Source organism: Amblyomma americanum, chromosome 1, assembly GCF_052857255.1.
Source record: "Amblyomma americanum isolate KBUSLIRL-KWMA chromosome 1, ASM5285725v1, whole genome shotgun sequence".
NCBI classification, from domain to species: Eukaryota; Metazoa; Arthropoda; class Arachnida; order Ixodida; family Ixodidae; genus Amblyomma; species Amblyomma americanum.
In genome coordinates this window covers 183199557-183215081 of record NC_135497.1, presented here as the reverse complement: position 1 = coordinate 183215081, position 15525 = coordinate 183199557, and the positions used below count along the sequence as shown (strand labels likewise).

Here is a 15525-nt window from a genome sequence, read left to right as displayed (position 1 = left end):
ATACCTTGTACAATCTGCGTTTATTTGCAATGCACGCGACGTGCGAGGTGGGTTCATAGGTGTCGTCGCAGCAGGCAGGCTGCGCTAAATGCTTGCAATGAAGGACACGTTTCTGTTCATGATGCGAGGCGTGCAGCGCACGTGCTTGCATAAAGCTGCAAACCGAATTAGTGTAGCGCGTGTGTGGTATGTATGGTATATGTGGTTTAATGTCTCGAAAATAGATGGGCTTTGTTGGTGCGCCGTAGTGGAGAGCTTGGCATTAATGTCAAAACGCGGTCGCCGCAGCCGGAATCGAACCCTAGGGCTCGGCAGTCATCCTAGGGCTCGGCAGTCAAGCGCCCTAACCCCCGAGTCAACGCGGCGGGGCTGTGTAGAGTGCGTGTGTGCTGTGCGTACCGCCCCTGTTCAAGGAAGAGGAATGAGCAGTCGTTTTGAGCTTCAATTCAATTCAATTCAATTCCATTTATTTTCCAGAAAATTCTGGCGGCTGCCTGGACTAAAAGCTGTAGGTATACAGCTTGACGAGGCCCAGGCAGCCGTTACAAGGCATAGAAGCAGACTTTGTTGAGAACATTTACATACACACACAAAAAAAACGAACACATAGTCAGCTTACAGTTTTCACAAAAAACAGGACAGCCAGAAAGCACAAAATCATCAATAAATTACAATAGGGAAATACAGAAAACATATATACATAAGATACAAGGGAGCAGCTGTACTTGGGCGCGAATTATACGTAACGAATTATTTTTGAAGAAATAATTCACGCAATGCTTTCTTAGTAGGGTTATTTATGTCTTTATATCTATTTAAAATTACTGGAAGATTGTGCTGTAGTGCTTGGAACTTATAGTCAGTGCGAAAATGGGGAACTAACCAAGTGTCTGTGTTGCGAGTATCAACTGTGTGATCGTTCTGTTTCAGTAGCGCAGTGCCTTCTATCATAGACCTAAAGGATGACGACAGATGAAATGAAAGCAATATTCGGAATTCATACATACTTTGAATTTTTAACACACTGAATGTTTCAAAAGCTTGCCGTGTGTGGCTTAGGTAATCAAGATTAGCAATGTGACGTATAGCTTTCTTTTGCAGAAGGTAAATTTTTTCTAGGTTGGTCTTAGTTGTTGTCAACCAGACTAATGAGCAATAGCTTATTTGCGAGACAAATACGCGGATTGATCACTGCTCGCATGTGTCTATGTGCATGCATTTTGATGCATGGAGTCTCGTGAGCAGAGCCACCAACTCCGCACTCCCATCCGGAGCCTGTGTGCTGATAATCTTCTTCTATGCTATATGATTAGTGTGAAACTGTGGCTTCCTCTTTCTATACGGTCATGCGTTCCGCTGTACTGCGAGCAAGGCATTCAACGCCTCTTGTTTGTTGACAGATGACTCATTTTCCCATTTGCATCATGATAATTAACAGTAATTTTGTCGTCCATAATCATTCTCATGCCCTCTGCATGCACACTGTTTTTTTTTTGTGTATGTGTGGAGCTTGCTCATGTTGTGCTTTCTCTCCCCCACCCTTTTTTTGCTTTTAGGTTTGCTCACGTTCATCAACTGCTACAACGTCAAATGGGCAACATTTGTGCAAGACTCTCTTATGTTTGCCAAGGTCATCGCTTTGGTTATCATCGTTATTGCGGGCTTTGTGCACCTTGCTCAAGGTAGGTTCGCTTTTTGCTCGCTCGTAATCACTGTCGCAGCACATTCTACAGCCTTCTCATCAACGAAACTTTGTTGTGGGGTGGCTAATGAAGCATGATTTTGTCTCATTGGCGTTGTCGGTGAGCAATATTTCAGTCTCCCGAACTGATGAAACTGGCGGAGTGAAGATAATGTATGATAAGAAAGCGGCTAAAGACTGCAGAGAATGTTTACTACATTTGAATTAGTGTGAAAGCACGGATTTGTGCTACGTAGAAGACGACGATGAGCGGGCAGTGCCGCAGTACAGAGCGCTTGCGCTAGACCAGTTGCGAACAGGCAACGGACGATTGTGCTCAAGGTTGGTAGCCATCGGACATTAGTGCTTACGCACTAATAAGAAGGAAGACACGAAAAGGAAGCATATTCTGTGGATGTAGACAAAATTTCAGTATGGGTGCAGGCATAAGTGACAATGACGCTATATATATGTGGCTGCGTCACGCACGCCATATGCTTCTGTAGCAGCGCCGCATTAGCCTCCTCGTCCATACTTACCATGCTGGAGTCTCTTCTTTTATGTGATGTTCTTAAGTAAATAGGAATAGCAATATTTTATACACGCCATTACATGAATAAAGTGCAGCTTGGGTGATGCTGCTGATCAGGTACACTGACAGTCCATAAAAATAAAGGAATTGAAGTGGTGTGAAAAAAAGACCTCACTAATTGTATGTTTGAAATATGATTGCTTGCACATGATAACCATTCCTAAGAGAGTGTTTTATGTTAAAAAACAGGTGAATGCCGTATAGTTTTCACCTTGCTATGCTCAAAGTCAAACTAATAAGTTAGGTGTGCTTCGGCCTCTGTTTTGGGCAGTTTTATGAGTTGCATGGCAGTCTTGAAGGAAGGCAAAGAATGAAGTGATTGCCAATACTACAGAGTGAGGAAGGCAGGCACTGATAGCACAAGTAGGAGAGGTCATAATTACTAATGTCATCCTTTGCAAGATGAATTCCTTTTATCAAAGCAGCAAACACAAGCTGGCACCACGTGAACTTTATTTTTTCCATCTGCCTCAAAACACTATTGTTAGAAAAGCTTGTAGAGAAGTCTTCTTTTTTTTCTCGTCTTTACACATGCTGAAGTACCCTGTTCTTTTGAGATGACAGGTGTCATTAATTGCGACTTGTATTTTTTATTTCTTTGCTTTTGAGTTGCGTACCACATGGCCCATTTGAGACCTTGCTGGCAATCTTGTCTGTTGTGTGTTGCAGGGAACACAGGAAACCTCAGTAACATGTTTGAAGGGACAACAACGGATCCTGGACTCATTTGTTTGTCATTTTATGTAGGGCTTTTTCCTTATGCAGGATGGTAAGCTGGAAAAGTGACTTTACCTATTAGCAGAACTGTAGCTCCTTTATCCTTATTTGTTTGCGGCAACAAACCTGAGCGACCCCTTTCTAGGCACATTGAATATGTGTTGCCATGCTATTAAATTCTTTAGAAATGTGTGAATGGTGGAATTGTACCTAGTACTCTGCATAAACGTCAGCATTAGAAGAATGCTCAAGTTTATTGGTATTCAGATTTGGATTACTTAATATATAGCAGCATGCTTTTCTATATTGGTTTATGATGCGCAGACTTGTGTTGAATGCTTTATAATATTGTTCTCGTATTATTCTAGGAACTATCTGAACTTTGTGACAGAGGAATTGAAGAATCCATTTAGGTATGTGTGTTTCTTTTGTTCAAGCTAAGAGTATACTCTATTTCATTATGTGAGTCTCATCCATCATTTACAGACTGTCTAGAAGGCATACTTTGCAGGTATTATGTGTATCCTTTGGACATCCACAGCCCTCTTTATAAAAAACGAAAGAAAAGCTTGGTACCATGCACTGCAATGTAGCCATCCAAATAATGTTTAACTGATGTAATATATAGATGCTGCTACTGAACATGCTGGAGATTTTGTGGAACACTGTGGTTAACGAATGTCAGGTGGAAGAGCAGTTAGGTCATTAGGTTGCAAATAGCTGTATTGGCCTGTAAATGTGTTACTGTGGTAACCAAGGTAGCTCTGAAATAATTTTTTGGTTGTTTCAAGCGATGAAAAAACATCCTAACATAGTTTTCTGTTAAAATTAAGCACTACAACAATGTATACCAAAACATTACTAGAACATTCACTGTTCTATCATGATCAAAAGATTATGGGACACAAGTCTGCAGAAAAAAATTTATTTTGGCCCTGTCTCTTAAACCAATCGCCTGCAGTGTGTTAGTGTATGAGGGATGTGCATGCTCTCTCCATTAGTAACAATCCGATACAACGAGGTCGTGACGGAGAACTGCAATAAACTTTTTCCTGAATCGTGATAGTGATAGTGCATGCATGATATCGTGATATATATAGTACATTTCTGCGTGGTGCATATAGCATTCATGGCACCGTGAAGCAACATTACGGGGCTAACAAAGCCACAGAGCCTCCTTTGCGAGCACATATCTTTTTGTAGTCCGAGCTCACCAGAGAAGGAGAAACAGTGTGCAGAACTGGGCTCTCACCCAATTCTGGCAAAGTTTCACTCATGCTCATAGACTGCTTGAGAAAGGTGTATCCATCAGTGCTAGCAGAGAACTGTTGATTACCAAATTTATTTAACTTAATTTTGTTGATGTTTGTATGTTTGGTATTCAGTACAATTTTTCAGGCTTTCCTAGTATGCTCAGTTAGCCGAAGATTATGATTTCTCTCTGAACAAAACTAAACTCAAAAGTAGCAGCTATCCACGCATAAATATATGATGCTTTCCCTTTTTACACAACTCTAATCAGTCTGTTTGTAGATTGTATAGCAGGGTTTCTCATGAATCTAACAGATCTACAAGACTGATTAGTATGATATAGGTGACTTTGCAACCAAAAAAACAGTAAAACTGACATGATACACAAGGCCTGATGCAGCTATTTAAGATCTGTATTAAGCCGATAAATATTCTCTTATAATTTTTATAGAAAATAACAAAAGAATCTGACATGCATGCAAATTATGATTTATAGTTTGTGAATGGCACATCCATTCTTATATAGTATATTCATGCAATGTATATTAGATATGTGGGCTCTTACATCTCAAATTCAATTGGTTGTGAAGCACCTGAAGTTTATGCATTATGAGGTAGATGGTTGGATCAGTTATGCATAACTGATGAATGTGTGAGGTTGATAGCAACATTGCACCAGTGATCGGAAATAGTATGGGTGCTGTAGATTAGCATTGTAAAAAATGCTATAGTTTTTGTTTCCTTGGAGGTTGCACAGCTTGTGCTGTTTCTGCTACACAGCAGTCAGAGAAATTGATCCATGTGCACATATGTCTGGGCCACTTGTCATTTGAGCAATATCAGGCATGTCATGGTTCTTGTAGTTATCACATCCCAATTTATTTTTATAATAAGCTGATCAAGTTGCCTCATATTAGTGTTTTAGAGGTATCTTGTAGATCTGAAAGAAATTGGGATCGGTGGTTACAGGGTTAGGCGATAGTGAAAATAGTATGCATTGTGGGCAAATGAAAGTAATCGGGAATCAGCCTCTGCCCATGCCACAAACATGCACAGAGTGTTTGCCAATCAAAACTAAATGTGCAGGACTTGCATAAAAATCAAACTTTGCTGCAAGGAGTCAAATATAAAAGAAAAATAAAGAAACCTTGCATTAGTTATAAATGCTCTTGTCTTCAGGTGTTTATTTTTATTTGTGTGTTATGCTCTCTAATAGATCATGACTTATTCTTTGATGCGATGATCTTTTCTTGCCATGTCATCTTGTTTTTTTTGTATCGCTCATAGATACGGAATATTTAGATGGGTAGTGATGTCTGATTAATATTATGCTGTTGAGCATCTTTTTATAATTGTTGCAGTTTGCTTCTTTAGAAGAGGCTGTTAAGTGCAATGGATATGTGACACTTGTACAGTCTGTACATGTAACCTTATGTGAGGAATGTCATTGAAACATGCTGGGATCCATATCGTTCATTCAGTTAGTGGAAATGTACGCCCGTAGCAGCAGTGACACAGCAGTGATAGCTTGGGTATAGTGTCACATACACTACCAAATAGTGCCTCGTTGTTGGCATTTGCCTTTTTTTTCTTGGTAAGCGTGCACAAGCATTGCACGTCAGTACTTGGCATGTGCTGCTAGTTTTGTCATGCTATTGTAAGTCAGAAATCCACGATTACCATTAGTGTTGATATTTCAAGACTAATGAATGAAATTTCGTTGCCCAAGTTTTTAGGTTATGTCAAGATAAGGCACATACACTTGAGTGCATGAGGCCACGAAATAATTTATTCAGAAATTTCCACCTTAGTTCTGTTTTTATGTTTGTTAACTAACATTGTGTTATTGTACGTCTTCATTGAACATGCTAGTGACATCCTTTCTTGAAGTTTGCAGAGTAGTTTAATATTGGTGTTGCCTGTTAAAATATATTTATATTACTTTTCATGTCATTGGGTATATGCAAACAGTAAAAGTAAAGTAAGCACAACTTGACGCACAGTCACATACACTGGCAGTATCTTCCATTAACACTTTTTCATGCTGTTGTGTTGTGTAAGCAGTTGCTGTTTTATACATTAGGGCTGTTGGGGGGGGTCTTCCTTCACTTCTGTTTTTAGGTGGTTTTAGGAAGGAGTACATTTGTTTACGAAAATTGTATTACTTGCATCAGGGTTACTTGTTACATGCTATACTTGCCAAGAGCGAAATTGGTGGCTATATTCCTGAGTTTGTTTGTAAAGAGAATTAGTGTGGTACAACATGAATATTAGCACTAAGCAATGACATCTACAAAATATTGCTCACTATGGCTGCTTATTCAAGTGCTTTTGTTTTATTTTTGTGGCAACTTTGACTTCCTGTTTAAATTCAGTGCATTTCAGTTACAAAATAATTCTGTCCGTGAGACAGCTACCCTAAGGTGCACACCTGAATATGTGACAACAGTGGATACTTGTGGACTTCACATCAGTACATTGTGTACAAATTTTATGAAGAGGATAGTACACTTCAGAGTTCTGGGACAGACGTGGCTACAGTTATGCATGCTAGTGCTCTTTTGAAAGCAACATCTCAGTGCTAGGCAAATTATGCTACATGAGTGCTCTGGAAAGCACCGGGTACCAAGATACTGTTTCTTGATCATGACTCGGCTATCATCTAGCAGGCCAAGTGTTGTGTAGCCCTTAAACTTTTCAGCGGGGCTCACTCTATTGCGCTCTCCTCCTTTTTGTGGAAACTTTGCAAGTAGGTTTAAGGCAACTGTAGGTTTAAGGCAATTGTAGGTTTAGGGCAATTGTAGGTTTAAGGCTTTTGTAGGGTTTAAGGCATTTGTAGGGTTTAAGGCATTTGTAGGGTTTAAGGCATTTGTAAGGTTTAAGTCAGTTGTAGGGTTTAAGGCAGTTGTACCCCTCTAGCTCAAGTACTGCCTTAGAACTTGAAGAGCTTGTTATTGTTATTGCATGACTATACCTTGTTCTATGCTTATATGTGTGTTCTTTCTTCAGGAACTTGCCATTTGCCATCTACATTTCATTACCCATGGTGACAATCATCTATCTTCTTGCCAATATTTCATACTTTGTGGTCCTCACTGCTGACGAAGTTCAGTCGGCAAATGCAGTGGCTGTGGTAAGTGCAGTTCATCCGAAGCAACTTGTTGAAGTGAAGTTCATCATATTTCTTAGCTTACTCCTGCATTTACTTGCTAAGTTAATGAAAAATGGCACATATTCTGAAAAATATTTTGACTCCTTATAAATGTCTGCTGATAATTGCGTGCTTGATTACTGTATTGTGAGAAGGCTGCCACATGAGCTAGAATTAAAGTATGGTAGCTCAAATTTGATGCGCACTGCATGTAGTACTACCTGCAAATAACTTTTCCTAAGAAGTGCTTTGTTTAAATTTGCTGTATAGTATAAGCATTAAGTGCATGCAGTTTCTCGTGCTGTTGAATTTTATTAAACCAAGCCTCGATGCTACGTTGAAATTATCCTTTGTACTTAGGATTTTCAAAGCATCTGTGTGGCTCCATATACCGTAGAACATTCATATTGAATTGAGTGCTATATTGGTTGATTATTTTTTGTGAGCTTGGTATGGCTGGGTATAGCTACTAATAATTTCATTACTGAAAAAAAGGGGGAACTTGTGATTTGATTGCATTAATAGAGTTCACCATGTGTGCTATGTACTGCTCGTTGTGTTAAGTAGCTATCTTGCAAGAAGGGAACAGCTGTGAAGGGAAAAAATGTGATATGCAGTTTTTAGAAACCAGCAGAAATCCTTGTACATGAAAATAAATGGAAGAAAGGAAAAGGGCATAAAGGAAGGTTAATCAGGATAATGTCTAGTTGGCTACCTTATGCATGGGGAAGCATTTTTCAGAGAAACATATTACTCTTACCCCCGAGGTAGGAAAAATAACTGCATTCCCACAAAACACAGGAAGGGCTACGCAACGTGTAACAAACGTCTACAAAAGTATATGGTAATGTCTAGAAGAAATCTATTTTCAGATGTTCTGCAGACAATGGAGCAAAAAGAGGTGTTATATGCCTGCTAGTGCTCCACCAAAAAAGATCCAGAAAACTTCTTTGCAAGAACTCGTTAAGAAAGTTTTATTTTTTGAGAGCGGCTGGTTATGTGAAGCCTATAGACTCAAGATCAGTATGCTCTATATTTAGAACCCTCTAGAGACAACCAGTGGGATTTCGTTAGGTTTAGTGCTCATGCTTTTAATTGCGTTAGCTCTTACTCATCTTGTTTAGAGATTTCGTGGGGTCCGCTATCACACTGAGATCACAGTGCCATCTGTGGCAGCAACTAGAAAACAGCACATCTTGCATTGAGACTTGAAGCGCCATGTATAATGTATGCATTCGTTCCGCTATATATTCTCCGACAAGGGGCACCCATCCGGGGGCAGTTGCGTACCTAATTTGGTAGGCAAATAAAACCCTATGGGTGTTTGTATAGAAATAAAACCATAATTAAAAATTAGGTAAACATTGTATACATGCAATTACTAATTAAAGCGTTACCATATCGCACCGCAAGCCGAATTCTAGGCCCACCTTGACCGCCCCAAACGCAGCAAATTCCGTTTGGGACTTAGGGTGTGTAACTTGACAAAGGGTAGACGTGCATCGTAATCTCTGATAGATGGCACTAGGCGTCGATCGCTCCGCTAAGTGGAAACTTTTCCGAACCGCTCAGGGTTTTCTTCACTGGCCCCACTGGATGCGGAAGACTTTCGTTTTTACGCGTGGCCAATAAAGCTAACACTCGTTACTTCGTCTTCCAGATGGTGGCGGCCTTTTTTTTTTTTAGAACTGCAGATTTTGTTTGCTCAGATTTGTGCAGTACAGCTCTAACTGTAAAGGGCGGGCAGCTGCCCTTTGCAGCATAAATACACATGCAAATGAGGCAAGAAAACCCGCTTCATCAGTTTCTGCCATACTTTCATCAGTTCATCAGTTTCTGCCAGCGGTGTGCATGGAGCTTGAAACCAGCATAGTTGTAGAAATTGTCTCGAGCTCTACTACGTAGGTACGTCTGAAGCGCACTCTAAATTGCTCTTATTACTCTTATTTATACTGACTTCGAAGAAGAATGCTATTTGCAACGTTCGTTACGTGGACATTCCTGTTGCCCTAACGGCCATGCACAATTATCCTATGTTAATTGACGCTAAGTCATGTACATGACTAGCTCTGTCGTCACTAATCACTGAAATAAAAGATGCATAAAAATGCATATTGGACTTAGGTTCACTGCGGCGTTAGTTCACATCTGCTGACTGTTTGTGTCAAGTACGTGGACATACATGCAAAGATACGTTCAGAACAAATCGCTGTTAAAAAACCTCGCTAAATACTTCCACACTGCTGTTTCTCAAGTGGTTCAAAAGGTGCTGCTATGCCAAAAAAAGACAGAACAAAGAGGAAATGAAACTGTAGTTTTCTAGCCTCAAGGCAGATGGATCAGCATGTCCAGGAATCGTGCGAAAGCATTTGAAATTGGCGTTTGCATCCATTGTTAACGGGCCAATGATGGGCAGTGAGCATGGTATGCAAAGAGTTGAGCAGATGTGTGCGAAAAAATTGTTCCAAAAATTCTCACCATATTCACTTTTCATAACTGCCACAAGTATTTGTGGAATGCCTTTTAGATGTGATTCATGGGATTATCATTAGTATATGTAAAAAAATGCAGCTGTCAAGGTACCTTGTTTTTAATGCATATTCCATAACAATGTGGTTATACATAAGCCAGTGCATGGTTGTGACAAGAAAAGCTATAAGTGCATCACGTTTTGCCTTGTACATACGTTAACTTCAACTTTGTAGGTTTATTCTTATTATTGGACCTACTGTTTGCATTGCAGACATTTGAAGAAAAGGTTCTTGGTGTGGTGTCGTGGATCATGCCGGTCTCTGTGGCACTGTCTACATTTGGCGGCCTCAATGGTGGAATTTTCGCATCATCCCGGTGGGTGAAATTGTGTATGGAAAGAGGCTATAAAAATGTAAGATGGGTGTAAACTGAGCTGCTTGGTACTTATAGTGAAAAACATCAGCTTCAAAGGAACGCTGCACATGTGGCAGTAATACAGGATGTTGCTGAATAACAGTTTTACTAACATGAGCAGCAGCATATATATTTTTCTTTGACAGTCAAAAAGAATTTCACAAAACTTAGGTACAGAAAATGACATTTTTTAAAGCCTTTTCTGTTTTTCGTTATATTGCCTTTATATACATTGTTCATGTCTGTAAAGCTGTTGTTAGTCCCCATTGTCCTGCATGTTACTTTTTTGTTTTTTTTCTCTTGCGCTGATGCCCTGCATGCTACAAAAATGCAGGCCGATTGTCAATATGGACCTTTTTTTTTAAAGTAAAACAGATAGGAGCCTTTGGATTTTATTTAAAGTTTAAATATTTATTTTTATGCACATTGTACTATGGATCTGGACAACAAAATTTCCTAGCATGTTTGTATGGTGACTGTGATATCATCACAAAGCCGTGCGATTTGTGCCTTAACATAATAATTTTGGTTTTCTGGGTTTTCAACATGTGGTTGGCAGCTTTGTGGGTTTCGGTGTTTGCGTGCAGCTAGCTTCAGAGTTATTCGCTCAGTTGACTTATACTGCCACACTACCAAGGTTATTGACGCAACTTTGCAAGTTTAATGCATAAGCTTTTTTTTTCTTGGACATTTGTGGCATGTACATTATATAAAGAAACTTTAAGCAGCGCTTATTAGCGGAGTCAGTAAGGGCTCTCAACAAAGAAGCAGGCTTCATAGGCACAGACTATTCTGGCACTATAATTGCAAACATGCGATATATGGCAGCTGTTGTAGCCTAGTTATGGCTCGTCACCTGGTAATAAAAAAACCCTTGCTGTACCCGATACTTGTGATAATTGAGCTGCAGAAGGCAGGCTTGTATGGTATTATGAGAGTTATTTCATTCGCCACAATGGTGAACTCGTATATTATATTGTGTCTTTTTATTCCTTCTGACTTTTCACTATGGTACTGGGACTAATTTACTTTGCTTTACTATGATTGGAACATTCTTCTTATAGCTATGCTACAACTCTGGTGTTTCCATTTCCTTTTATTTTAAATGAATAGCCGCCGCGGTGGCTGAGTGGTTATGGCGCTCGGCTGCTGGCCCGAAAGACGGGGGTTCGATCTCGGCCGCGGCGGTGGAATTTCGATGGAGGCGAAATTCTAGAGGCCCGTGTGCTGTGTGATGTCGGTGCATGTTAAAGAACTCCAGGTGGTCGAAATTTCCGGAGCCCTTCACTACGGCGTCTCTCATAGCCTCAGTCGCTTTGTGACGTTAAACCCCCATAAACCAAACCATAAACCAAACTATTTTAAAGGAATAGTGTGGGATAGTGGAGTGTTATGACTTTCTCTACGAAAAGTTATCTTGCATTGAATTTGCTGTACTATTGCTATTGTTCTCCTTTTTGTATGACTGACTGTAGCTTACTCCTTCCTTACAGCCTATTTTTTGTTGGCGCAAGACAGGGACACCTGCCTAGTTGTCTCGCCATGATCAATAGGACTCATTTTACACCAGCTCCCAGCCTAGTCTTTTTGGTAAGTGTAAAGTTAGATGTCGCATGCTTCCTAGTGATTTCACTTAAGGTTTTCAACACTGCAAAATATAATAACACTGCATAATAATGTTCGCATACTCAACAACTTTATTCTGAGTTCTTTTCATGTGTTCCTGACAAGTACTGGCTACTGTAACTCTCACAATTCTAACCTGCTTGAGGCTTGCATACTAATGGTCAGTTTCAAATGACTGATATATTTGAAGCCCTGTACTGGAATCTTTTTCATGATGGATTTTGGTATGCATATCCAATACAAGTCATAGTGTTCACTGCTGGTTGTATTTGTTTTTGCTATTTTAGCCATTTGCCCTGATTACTGCTGTGTTATTGTTGCTTTGTAATAAAGGAGTATAGATACCTCATTTTGGTAGCATGTTTTCTTCTTTAGAGGGATGCCATAAGACATTACTATACGTGGATCACCATGTGGTATTCACCGACTGCCGATTAATTTGTAACCGAATTTTTCTCTCATGCTGTTTCGGTTTAAACCGCTCTGTGATGTCGAAGTTACGTTGAGGTCATGTGAGGCATTAAAAATTGCAGTTTAATCACTGCTTCTTCATTTGTTTTCATTCCAGCTATTGAGGCAAGCTTGATTTAGCGTCATAGTGAATTAAACTGATGATGTGGCGATCATATCGCAATTTTTTCATGCCTCGCGTGACTCAAACACAACTTTGAAGTCGCATGCAGCCACCGTTTGGTCGTTGAAACCGAAACAGCATGTGAGAAAAATTCGATTGTAAATTATTTTGCGTTTGTAGGCAAATACCACATGGTAATTCATCTATACTAATGCCTTATGCATCATTACAAAGAAGAAAGCACACACCTAAAAATTAGGTGTCTTTACTCCTTTTTCTGTACTGGTGAACTGGTCACAAGAGTTACAAAAAAAATGGCTTCAAGCTACGAGTGATAAGTTTTAACTGTACTGCTTTAGCCATAACTAATTTTTCCAGCTGTGACATACCGTATTTACTTGCGTACAACCCGCACCAAACTTTGAAAAAAAAAAATGCGTTTAAAAAGTAGGGGTGTGGGTTATCTATGAATTTTTGCTTTGGGGGGTGGGGTCGGGTTCACTGCAATGCACGGCGGCCTCCCCCGTGTAGTCCGTCATCCCCATAGTCATCGACTCTTGTCAAGCCGATGAGGGTCAAACGAAAGGCATAGCCAAATCCACATTCATAGTCTGTTTATTCTTCCCCACACCATTGGCCACGTTTTCTTCAGCCAGCGTTGTTGAGCCTTGTGTCAGGTCCTGTTTTGTGTACTACACCCCAGTTTCCACTGTTTGCCTGCTTTGTTTTGATGTCATGAGTGCGACTCAGAAACAGTGTTTCACAGCGAAAGAGAAGTTAAAGATTATAGCCACTGCTGAAGAAATCGCCAACAGAGCTGCTGCTCGTACTGGATGCTTGATGCTTATACTGGATTCCTTCCGAGGCCACTGCACTGATGCGGTGAAGGCTCGCCTTGCCGAGACCGGCACCGACCTCGTTATAATACCTGGCGGCATGACATCCATGCTACGGCCACTTCACGTGTGCGTGAATAAGCAGTTCAAGGCACACGTGAAGCGGCTGTATGCCCAGTGGATGGCCGACGGCCTTTACGGCCTCCCACCGACGGGACGCGTGCGAAGGCCCAATATTCCATTGCGGTGCCAGTGGATCGTGGATGCGTGGAAAGCGATACTGGCCAACTTGGTGCACAAAAGTTTTAAAAGATATGCCATCAGTGCCTTGAAGGGTTCCGAGGACGTTACGTCTTTGAGAGTGGCAATGAAGCCTTGGATGGCAGCAGTGAGAGCTGCGACGATTGAGAACCGGTTAACCAGTGACGTGGTGGTGGTCGTTTGAATAAATGTTCTGAAAACGAAATGATCACTGAGTGTGCAGTTGTATCTTTGTAGTGCTCATTTTTTTTCTCAGGTAAACGTACGGGTTGTACGCGAGGTTTCTTCTTTTTTTTTTCGTGGAGTTCGAAGTTAAGGGTGCGGGTCACACGCATGGGCGGGTTATACGTGAGTAAATACGGTACCATCACTCTTTTTGAAACCCAGTATAGAAGCACAAGGTTCAACAGAAACTATTGCAGGTCTATGCTGTACTTTTTTATTGTTTCAGCCATGTTTGTTATCGTACCATTGAAATTGGAATATGTTAGTGTATGTGAACAACTCCAGCTTGAGATTTTGCTTGCTAATGTTGAAATTTTTGTGTAAAAAGTTCCATGCACTGGTTGCTTTGCTCTGCTTACTATATAATGTTCAATAACAGTATATCTTGAATTTTGGAAAAAAAATTACAAGGAAGCTATTACTGATTTGCACTCTTTATAAGGAATCTACATTTTTTTCCCTCACATTTTCAGTGCCTTCTCAGCCTGCTGTACCTGACAAACACTAATGTGTTTGCTCTCATCACGTACACTGCCTTTAGTGAGGCCATGTTCATCATGCTGTCTGTGGGTGGGCTTCTCTGGCTTCGGATAAAGCAGCCTAATACAAAACGACCAATTAAGGTATGAAAATTCCTTTGAATACAATTTTCGGTGTACTGAGGGTTCAGTTCACATACTGTTGTTAAATTATGGCTATTTTTATCAGAAGTGTGCAGAATGGTGCAGCTTTATAATGTTTTATTTAAACTGTTGAGCTATACACAAAGGTTTTAGTGGTTCAAAAGCTGTATGTAGGTTAGAATCCTATTCGGTTACTTTGCAACAAGTCTGCTTAATGCTTGTTCCTTCAGTATCTGAATGATCCCATCTACTAGTGATCTAGGAGTGGTTGATCATTTAAGAGGCAGAGGTGGAAGTAATCGGCGGTAACTGCACAGGTGCCTCAAAGTCTTAAAAAATTACATTTTTTAAGTATGGGCAGTGAAATATTAGATGGCATTACAAAACCTAGCAATTCATTTTCATTTCTCATTATTTTCTGCCATATGCTATATTTGCCTCAGTTATACACAGTTTTGTATATGATTTGTCTTCTGAATGGGACTGAAATTTTGTGTAGTAGTGTAGCTTGGGCTACACCATGGTAACAATAAAGCGGTTTGAATAATTGAGATGTCCTAATTTCTCGTATATAAAAAAAAATCATTTGGCCACTGTGGTTACAAAACTGACCCTCAACTGCACATTGAGCTTAGTGTGTAACCATGCACTTAAGTTGTTAAAGGCAGTTATTCTTTTTTTGTATTAGCCTCCACGGTGGCTCAATGGTTATGGTGCTTGGCTGCTGACACGAAAGACATGAGTTCGATCCGGGCCGCGGCGGTCGAATTTCGATAGAGGCGAAATTCTAGAGTCCCGTGTACTGTGCGATTGTCTGTGCACGTTAAAGAACCCCAGGTAGTCGAAATTTTCGGAGCCCTTCACTACGGCATCTCTCATAGCCGAAGTCACTTTGGGATGTTAAACCCCCATAAGCTCTAAAATAAACCCTCTTTTTCATATTCCGGTTCCTTAGGGACATTCCTTGTACTATATACTGCCATTGATGGTTATTTATGCCGAATCACTTGCTATTTCACTATTGCTTTCTCAGTTGTTCAGCCAATTTGCACTCTGTAGCAAAGGTCACATTGCTACACTGTTTCTTTAATATTAATGCATA

General features: G+C 40.3%; 1 protein-coding gene across 1 annotated transcript in view; it reads left to right on the top strand.

Moving 5' to 3' along the window:
* The window catches only part of LOC144114324 (large neutral amino acids transporter small subunit 1-like), a 42833-nt gene that overhangs the window by 16650 nt on the left and 10658 nt on the right, over positions 1–15525 (top strand). The window contains exons 4-10 of the mRNA XM_077647976.1: positions 1557–1682; positions 2943–3042; positions 3359–3403; positions 7251–7374; positions 10136–10239; positions 11772–11868; positions 14274–14423. Of these exons, the coding sequence (XP_077504102.1) occupies positions 1619–1682; positions 2943–3042; positions 3359–3403; positions 7251–7374; positions 10136–10239; positions 11772–11868; positions 14274–14423 (684 nt within the window). The 5' untranslated portion in view covers positions 1557–1618. The remainder of the gene's footprint in view (positions 1–1556; positions 1683–2942; positions 3043–3358; positions 3404–7250; positions 7375–10135; positions 10240–11771; positions 11869–14273; positions 14424–15525) is intronic.